The following is an 8,940-nucleotide window of genomic DNA, read 5'->3' as shown; positions in this document are numbered from 1 at the left end:
CTGTCGCGTGTCCTTTCCTGTCCTGTCCTGTCCTGTGTCCTGTGTCCTGTGTCCTGTGTCCTGTGTCCTGTGTCCTGTCTCCTGTGTCCTGTCGCGTGTCCTGTCGCTGTGTCCTGTGTCCTGTGTCCTGTGTCCTGTGTCCTGTGTCGCGTGTTGCGTGTTGCGTGTCCTGTGTCCTGTGTCCTTTGTCCTGTCCTGTGTCACGTGTTGCGTGTGCTGTGTCCTGTCCTGTGTCCTGTGTCCTGTGTCCTGTGTCCTGTGTCCTGTGTCCTGTGTCCTGTGTCGCGTGTCCTGTGTCCTGTGTCCTGTGTTTTGTGTCCTGTGTTGCGTGTTGCGTGTCCTGTCCTGTGTCCTGTGTCCTGTGTCCTGTGTCCTGTGTCCTGTGTCCTGTCGCGTGTCGCGTGTCCTGTCCTGTGTCCTGTGTCCTGTCGCGTGTCCTGTGTCCTATCCTGTCCTGTATCCTGTCCTGTTTCCTGTGTCCTGTGTCCTGTGTCCTGTGTCCTGTGTCCTGTCCTGTCCTGTCCTGTCCTGTCCTGTCCTGTCCTGTCCTGTCCTGTGTCCTGTCCTGTGTCCTGTCGCGTGTCCTGTCCTGTCCTGTCCTGTGTCCTGTGTCCTGTGTCCTGTGTCCTGTGTCCTGTGTCCTGTCTCCTGTCTCCTGTGTCCTGTCGCATGTCCTGTCACTGTGTCCTGTGTCCTGTGTCCTGTGTCCTGTGTCCTGTGTCCTGTGTCCTGTGTCGCGTGTTGCGTGTTGCGTGTCCTGTGTCCTTTGTCCTGTCCTGTGTCACGTGTTGCGTGTGCTGTGTCCTGTCCTGTGTCCTGTGTCCTGTGCCCTGTGTCCTGTCCTGTCCTGTCCTGTCCTGTGTCCTGTGTCCTGTGTCCTGTGTCCTGTGTCCTGTCCTGTGTCGCGTGTCCTGTGTCGCGTGTCCTGTGTCCTGTGTCCTGTGTTTTGTGTCCTGTGTCCTGTGTTGCGTGTTGCGTGTCCTGTGTCCTGTCCTGTCCTGTCCTGTCCTGTCCTGTGTCCTGTGTCCTGTGTCCTGTGTCCTGTCGCGTGTCGCGTGTCCTGTCCTGTGTCCTGTGTCCTGTGTCCTGTCGCGTGTCCTGTGTCCTGTCCTGTGTCCTGTGTCCTGTCGCGTGTCCTGTGTCCTGTCCTGTCCTGTCCTGTATCCTGTCCTGTTTCCTGTGTCCTGTGTCCTGTGTCCTGTGTCCTGTGCTGTCCTGTCCTGTCCTGTCCTGTCCTGTCCTGTCCTGTCCTGTCCTGTCCTGTCCTGTGTCCTGTCGCGTGTCCTGTCCTGTCCTGTCCTGTCCTGTGTCCTGTGTCCTGTGTCCTGTCTCCTGTCTCCTGTCTCCTGTGTCCTGTCGCATGTCCTGTCACTGTGTCCTGTGTCCTGTGTCCTGTGTCCTGTGTCCTGTGTCGCGTGTTGCGTGTCCTGTGTCCTGTGTCCTTTGTCCTGTCCTGTGTCACGTGTTGCGTGTGCTGTGTCCTGTCCTGTGTCCTGTGTCCTGTGTCCTGTGCCCTGTGTCCTGTCCTGTCCTGTCCTGTCCTGTCCTGTGTCCTGTGTCCTGTGTCCTGTGTCCTGTCCTGTGTCGCGTGTCCTGTGTCGCGTGTCCTGTGTCCTGTGTCCTGTGTTTTGTGTCCTGTGTCCTGTGTTGCGTGTTGCGTGTCCTGTGTCCTGTCCTGTCCTGTCCTGTCCTGTCCTGTCCTGTGTCCTGTGTCCTGTGTCCTGTGTCCTGTCGCGTGTCGCGTGTCCTGTCCTGTGTCCTGTGTCCTGTGTCCTGTCGCGTGTCCTGTGTCCTGTCCTGTGTCCTGTGTCCTGTGTCCTGTGTCCTGTGTCCTGTGTCCTGTGTCCTGTCCTGTGTCCTGTGTCCTTTGTCGTGTGTTGCGTGTTGCGTGTTGCGTGTCCTCTCCTGTCCTGTCCTGTGTCCTTTGTCCTGTGTCGCGTGTTGAGTGTTGCGTGTCGCGTGTGCTGTGTCCTGTCCTGTTTCCTGTGTCCTGTGTCCTGTCCTGTGCTGTCCTGTCCTGTGTCCTGTCCTGTGTCCTGTCCTGTGTCCTGTCGCGTGTCCTGTCCTGTCCTGTCCTGTGTCCTGTGTCCTGTCTCCTGTGTCCTGTCTCCTGTGTCCTGTCGCGTGTCCTGTCGCTGTGTCCTGTGTCCTGTGTCCTGTGTCCTGTGTCCTGTGTCCTGTCCTGTGTCCTGTTTCGCGTGTTGCGTGTCCTGTGTCCTGTGTCCTGTGTCCTGTGTCCTGTGTCCTGTGTCGCGTGTTGCGTGTCCTGTGTCTTGTGTCCTTTGTCCTGTCCTGTGTCACGTGTTGCGTGTGCTGTGTCCTGTCCTGTGTCCTGTGTCCTGTGCCCTGTGTCCTGTCCTGTCCTGTCCTGTCCTGTCCTGTCCTGTCCTGTGTCCTGTGTCCTGTGTCGCGTGTCGCGTGTCGCGTGTCCTGTGTCCTGTGTCTTGTGTCCTGTGTCCTGTGTCCTGTGTCCTGTGTCCTGTGTTGCGTGTTGCGTGTCCTGTGTCCTGTCCTGTCCTGTCCTGTCCTGTGTCCTGTCCTGTCCTGTGCTGTCCTGTGTCCTGTGTCCTGTGTCCTGTGTCCTGTGTCCTGTGTCCTGTCGCGTGTCGCGTGTCGAGTGTCCTGTCCTTTGTCCTGTGTCCTGTCCTGTCCTGTCCTGTCCTGTCCTGTCCTGTCCTGTCGTGTCCTGTCCTGTCCTGTGTCCTGTGTCCTGTGTCCTGTGTCCTGTCCTGTGTCCTGTGTCCTGTGTCCTGTCGCGTGTCCTGTCGCGTGTCCTGTGTCCTGTGTCCTGTCCTGTGTCCTGTCCCGTGTCCTGTGTCCTGTGTCCTGTGTCCTGTCCTGTGTCTTGTGTCCTGTGTCCTGTGTCCTGTGTCCTGTGTCCTGTGTCCTGTGTCCTGTCCTGTCCTGTCCTGTCCTGTGTCCTGTGTCCTGTGCTGTGTCCTGTCGCGTGTCCTGTGTCCTGTCCTGTGTCCTGTGTCCTGTCTCCTGTGTCCTGTCTCCTGTGTCCTGTCGCGTGTCCTGTCGCTGTGTCCTGTGTCCTGTGTCCTGTCCTGTCCTGTCCTGTGTCCTGTGTCCTGTGTCCTGTGTCCTGTGTCGCGTGTTGCGTGTCCTGTGTCCTGTGTCCTGTCCCCTGTCCTGTGTCCTGTGTCGCGTGTTGCGTGTCCTGTGTCCTTTGTCCTGTCCTGTGTCACGTGTTGCGTGTGCTGTGTCCTGTCCTGTGTCCTGTGTCCTGTGTCCTGTGTCCTGTGTCCTGTGTCCTGTCCTGTCCTGTCCTGTCCTGTCCTGTCCTGTCCTGTGTCCTGTGTCCTGTGTCCTGTGTCCTGTGTCCTGTCCTGTGTCGCGTGTCGCGTGTCCTGTGTCCTGTGTCCTGTGTCCTGTGTTTTGTGTCCTGTGTCCTGTGTTGCGTGTTGCGTGTTGCGTGTCCTGTGTCCTGTCCTGACCTGTCCTGTCCTGTCCTGTGTCCTGTGTCCTGTGTCCTGTGTCCTGTGTACTGTCGCGTGTCGCGTGTCCTGTCCTGTGTCCTGTGTCCTGTCGCGTGTCCTGTGTCCTGTCCTGTGTCCTGTCCTGTCCTGTCCTGTCCTGTCCTGTGTCCTGTGTCCTGTGTCCTGTGTCCTGTGTCCTGTCCTGTGTCCTGTGTCCTGTGTCCTGTCGCGTGTCCTGTCGCGTGTCCTGTGTCCTGTGTCCTGTCCTGTGTCCTGTCCCGTGTCCTGAGTCCTGTGTCCTGTGTCCTGTGTCCTGTGTCCTGTGTCCTGTCCTGTGTCCTGTGTCCTGTGTCCTGTCCTGTGTCCTGTCCCGTGTCCTGAGTCCTGTGTCCTGTGTCCTGTGTCCTGTCCTGTGTCCTGTGTCCTGTGTCCTGTGTCCTGTCGCGTGTTGCGTGTCGCGTGTCGCGTGTCCTGTCCTGTGTCCTGTGCTGTGTCCTGTCGCGTGTCCTGTCCTGTGTCCTGTGTCCTGTGTCCTGTCGCGTGTCCTGTGTCCTGTGTCCTGTGTCCTGTCCTGTGTCCTGTGTCCTGTGTCCTGTGTCCTGTCCTGTGTCCTGTGTCCTGTGTCCTGTGTCCTGTGTCCTGTCCTGTCCTGAGCTTGAGCTGCATCTGTCCTTCCTCATCCCACTGTTCTTGTCCAGGAGCTGACCAAGCGGGAGGTGGTGAACGTCACGCACCTGGTGATCCCGGCCGAGCTGGGCGCTCTGCTGCAGGCGGCCGGAGGTGGGTGTGCGTCTGCGCGTCAGCGCGTCTGCGCGTCAGCCGCAGGTGGGCGAAGCTCGGCTCACCTTTTCCTCTGTGTGCAGTGAGGAGGGAGCTGCACTCAGACTGTCTGGCTCTGCTCCAGGCTCCTCACATCCAGGAGGAGGCTCAGCTCACGCTGCCTCTGGACATCAACAACTACCCCTTCTACCGCTACGTGCAGATCCACTTTAGGGTCAGAGTCCAGTCACACAGGATGATTCATCAAGGTTGGAAAGCATGGTCTCATCCTTTGTTACCATAGGAACCAAAGTTTGGGATGTTGATGGCGCCTCTGGAGTCACCTCTGACCCGTGTGGAGGAGGACCTGAGGAAGGAGGCGCTGGAGCTCTTCAACATGGTTTACACCCGTTTGATTACATCAGAACACGAACTAAAACTCTACTTGACATGACCGGTCCTGTGGCTCCGGACTCTGTCGTCCGCAGGTGCTGCGATTCATGGGCGACCCGCACCTGAACGGGGCGCAGGAAAACATGTTCGGCAATTACATCGTGCAGAGAGGCCTGATGTCGCCGGGGCTGCGGGACGAGATCCTGGCCCAGGTGCTGAACCAGGTGTGGAGGAACGTGAACGCCGCCAACGCTGAGCGGGGCTGGCTGCTGCTGCTCGCCTGTGTCTGCAGCTTCGCGCCGTCGCCCAGGATGGAGAAGTACCTCCTGAAGTGAGTCCGGGCTGGTCTTTGGGCGTGGGCCCTGAGGGGGCGTGATTAAGAGCGAGCGGTGCTTCTCCCGAGGTTCGTGTCGGACCACGCTCCCGCCGGCTGCCAGGCGCTGCTGCAGCACCGGCTCATCCAGGCCGGGCAGAAGGCCCAGCTGGGCGGCGCCGCGGCTGAGGCGGCCCGAACGTACCCGCTGTCGCTGCTGGAGTGGACGGCCAACAGGAAGAAGGCCAACGCCGTGCTGCACCTGCACTGCTCCGACGGTGAGACGCTGCTTTGACCTGACTTCACTGGAGTCTGGTTCAGGTGAAGCTAACGTGGACGTGGTAACAGTGGGCATGAGGGTCTAGTTTAGTCCTCGTCCACCCACGAGCATCGATTCATTCTAGACCTGCAGGGCGTCACCTTTGATGTGTGGCTCCATTTCAGCCTCCATCATTGATTATTCATGGTCAGGATCCAGTGTCTGAATAGTGTAATTTAGCGTTTTATAACGGAACTCTCGTGCGTAGGAGGCTCCTTCCTGTGCCCCGTGAACTCCTGGACCAGCGGAGAGGACGTGGCCGGACACATCCTGCGCCACAGGTGGGAACATGGCCCACGGGCCTCCGAGCCCACTCCCACAGTGTGACTCACAGGGGTCTCATTGAATGGCTGCAGGGGGGTGTCCGACTGGTGGCGGGGCAGCTCGGTTCTGATGAAGGAGCACGGCCAGTGGGTGGAGTTGGCGGGCCACGACTACGTGATGGACCTCATCGCCGACCTGGAGCTGCCGCCCGAGTTCCCCAAGCAGAAGAGTTACTTCGTCATCAGCGCCGACAGCCCGACGCGGGTCCGGGCCAACGGCAGCCTGTCAGTAGCAAACACACAGAAGCGCCACACGCAGCACGAACGCAGTCCGACCCGTGTTCTGCTCGCCCAGGGCTCTGTTCGGAGGGGGCTTCGACTCGGACGAGGAGCTGGCGCCGTCCCTGCCCCCCCTCGGCGGCGGCGGCAGACAGGCCTACAGCGTGGCCGAGTCCGACGGATACTACAGCCACGGTACCGCTCACCCGCAGACGAGCAGAACACGGTTCTGCCCCGGTACTGACTCTGCGCTCTCTGTGTCCAGGGGACTCGGACGCCTTCAGCGATGGGCAGACGCAGAGAGGAATGGACCGGTACCTGGACAGTCTGTTCGACCCAGTGCTGTCAGACAGCAGCATAGTGAGTTTTAAACCGTCCACACCTTCACTTCACTCGCTTTTTTTCCCATTTTCCCATTTCTTTAAGAGCAATCAGCTTACGTTAATAATACATGAAGGAAACAATGGTCTCCACCTGATCTTCAGGGGAGCAATGACGGACGCGTGGAACATGTGATCCCCTGCTTGTGTTTGTGTATGAATGGAGCAGAGAGGGGGGTGATTGGGTTACGGACCCAGCGTCGCTGCCTGCAGCTTCAGGCACACGTCGCTGCGCAGGGTCGTCGCTCCGACGCCGACTTCACCGCACGTTTTATTTCTCGGATTCAACCTTTCGCTGTCGCTTGAAAACGAGAGTTTCTGCATGTGGGAGCGATGCGGTCCAAGCTGCTAGTTATGTAGGTGAGAGTTCCTGCTGAGCGCTTTTTCCAGGGCGTACGGTACTTCCTGGGCTGGATTCGCTTCCCATCATCCCGGTGGGAACACGCTTCATGTCTCGCGACCTGCTCGTCTCCATCCGTCCGTCTAACTCTGAACACTCTGTGCTCGGTCGCTGCCGTCCTCTGTCCAGGACATGGAGAAGAGCGGGAGTCTGTCTGCCCGGATGAAAGGAGGAGGAGGAGTAGGCGTCCCAGCAGAAGGAGGCGGAGAGGAGGGGAGCACCCTGACCTCCAGTCGGCCTTTCCCACCAGGAATTCATCCTGGAGGTAAAACAGGTCATCGAGTTTGGATCTTTCCTACAGCTTCTGTTGTTACATGTCTGCGTCTTCTCTTTCTTTTCTCAGCTTCTAAATTCTCCTACATCTTAACTTAATGAGGTTCATTAACAGATTTGCCTTTGATGTCACCGTAACGTTTCCTAGTGGCTTGTTGCAGACTTTCACCCCACGCAGTAAAGCATGTGGAGGTGAAGTGACTTGGTGCAGTTCCTCGTCTGTGAAGCTGTGACAAGCGAGCGGAGCTCATAGATAATGCATCCACAGCCTTTCACCACAGACCTATGGGCGCCTGTGGGTCAAACATGGTCTCGCCTCATCTGGTTCTGGATCTGGTCCTGTTCAGTTTCACCTATTGTGTTAGCGCTTCTGAACTTGGAAGCACTAAATTCCGTCTGACTTCCAATGTGCATATAATTAATGGCTGCGTCTGCTTTGGTTGGAGAGTCAGTGATCAGCACTAACAGGAGACACCACCCTGTTCCCTCTGAAGCGGTGCCAGTGCTCCCAGTGGCAGGAGGAATGATGCCCCCCATCCCCACCATGCCCATCCCCTCCCACCACCACCACTACGAACAGCAGCAGCAGCAGCGGCAGTATCACCAGTACAACCGCCCCCGGCACCTCCCCCCCCAGCAGCCCTCCCCCACCTCCACCCCTGCCCCCCCGGCACCCAAGCGCGCAGCTCCCGCCCCGGCAGCCTCGCGTGCGCCCGCCGCCGCTTCTGTGGCGGGTGGAGACGCTGAGGCGGGTCACGTCGGTCCGCCGGGGGGGCCCTCGGTCCCGGGCCCGGTAGAACCAGGCCTGCCTGTGATGACGGGGGTGCCAGGTACACAGACAGGAGTGGTTTGGTTCTGGTGTGGCCTGACGCATGCGGGCGTGATGGAGCTATCGTTAGATCGTTCGGGTTCACTGTAAAGAGCTTCTGCGTGTGTTATGGTTGATGTGGGGGTGAATGCATCCTGCCCTTTACTGCAGCAGACTGGACCTTCACGCTGTGTTTATGTGTTCATTCCTCCCCAGGATCGGAGCAGGCGGTGCTGACTCAGCAGCAGCAGGCCATCATCAACCAGCAGGCCATCATCCTGGTGTGTCACAGGACGTTAGCGTTAGCGCTTCAGTCAGGGCTCATAATGACGTGTGTATGTGTGTGTGCATGCATCTGTGTGTGTGTGTATGCGTCTGTGTATGTGTCTGTGTGCATGCGTCTCTGTTTTTGTGTGTGTGTGTGCGTCTGTGTGTGTGTGCATGCGTCTGTGTGTGTGTATGCGTCTGTGTGTGTGTGTATTCGTCTGTGTATGTGTCTGTGTGCATGCGTCTCTGTTTTTGTGTGTGTGTGTGCGTCTGTGTGTGTGTGCATGCGTCTGTGTGTGTATGCGTCTGTGTGTGTGTGTGTGTGCATGCGTGTGTGTGTGTGTGTGTGTGTGTGTGTGTGCATGTGTGCATCTGTGTGTGTATGCGTCTGTGTGTGCGTCTGTGTGTGTGTGTATGCGTCTGTGTGTGTGTGTGTGTGTGTGTGTGTGCATCTGTGTGTGTGTGTGTGTGTGTGTGTGTGTGTGTGTGTGTGTGTGTGTATGCGTCTGTGTGCATGCGTCTCTGTTTTGTGTGTGTGTGTGCATGCGTCTCTGTTTTGTGTGTGTGCGTGTCAGGCCCAGCAGATGACCATGCAGGCCATGGCCATCCAGCAGCAGATGTTGTCCTCCTTCCCCCCCGTGGCTCCAGCTCCTCAGTCCCCACCGTCACAGCACCAGCATTCCAGCCCAGTGAGTACAGACCATAATGAAAAGACCAGTCCAGGAGACGACTCACTCACCTCCGTCGTTTTCATGTTCCTGTGCAGCTCACACGAGGGGAGGAGTCACCGTACACACAACGCCCTGCTGCCGCTCAGCAGAAGAGCAGTGGGTTTATTTATTATGAATCATGTGACCGGTCTGTGAATCGTGGGTGCAGAGGTGACGATGTCTGAATGTCAGGTCCGACCCGCGGCCGTCCTCCGGAGGACGTGGTCCAGTCCAGCGCCAGTAACACCGAGCGCCTGGAGCCCAGCCACGACATCAAAGACATCATCAAGCAGCACCAGCCTGCAGCCTCCTCAGGGTCCAGTGGACCGGCGCCGCAGAGGTTCCGCACACATC

The 8,940-nt window shown here is 58.3% G+C and overlaps 1 protein-coding gene across 1 annotated transcript in view; it reads left to right on the top strand.

Moving 5' to 3' along the window:
- Window positions 1-8,940, top strand: part of myo15aa (myosin XVAa) — a 35,798-nt gene that overhangs the window by 20,005 nt on the left and 6,853 nt on the right. Inside the window, exons 25-38 of the mRNA XM_041071765.2 lie at window positions 4,121-4,202; window positions 4,286-4,416; window positions 4,486-4,581; window positions 4,670-4,905; window positions 4,978-5,165; window positions 5,415-5,487; window positions 5,563-5,754; window positions 5,825-5,943; window positions 6,014-6,108; window positions 6,658-6,793; window positions 7,826-7,890; window positions 8,452-8,565; window positions 8,643-8,703; window positions 8,779-8,926. Of these exons, the coding sequence (XP_040927699.1) occupies window positions 4,121-4,202; window positions 4,286-4,416; window positions 4,486-4,581; window positions 4,670-4,905; window positions 4,978-5,165; window positions 5,415-5,487; window positions 5,563-5,754; window positions 5,825-5,943; window positions 6,014-6,108; window positions 6,658-6,793; window positions 7,826-7,890; window positions 8,452-8,565; window positions 8,643-8,703; window positions 8,779-8,926 (1,736 nt within the window). The remainder of the gene's footprint in view (window positions 1-4,120; window positions 4,203-4,285; window positions 4,417-4,485; window positions 4,582-4,669; window positions 4,906-4,977; window positions 5,166-5,414; window positions 5,488-5,562; window positions 5,755-5,824; window positions 5,944-6,013; window positions 6,109-6,657; window positions 6,794-7,825; window positions 7,891-8,451; window positions 8,566-8,642; window positions 8,704-8,778; window positions 8,927-8,940) is intronic.

Source organism: Betta splendens, chromosome 8, assembly GCF_900634795.4.
Source record: "Betta splendens chromosome 8, fBetSpl5.4, whole genome shotgun sequence".
Classification (NCBI taxonomy): domain Eukaryota; kingdom Metazoa; phylum Chordata; class Actinopteri; order Anabantiformes; family Osphronemidae; genus Betta; species Betta splendens.
This window is presented reverse-complemented; position numbering and strand designations above follow the sequence as displayed.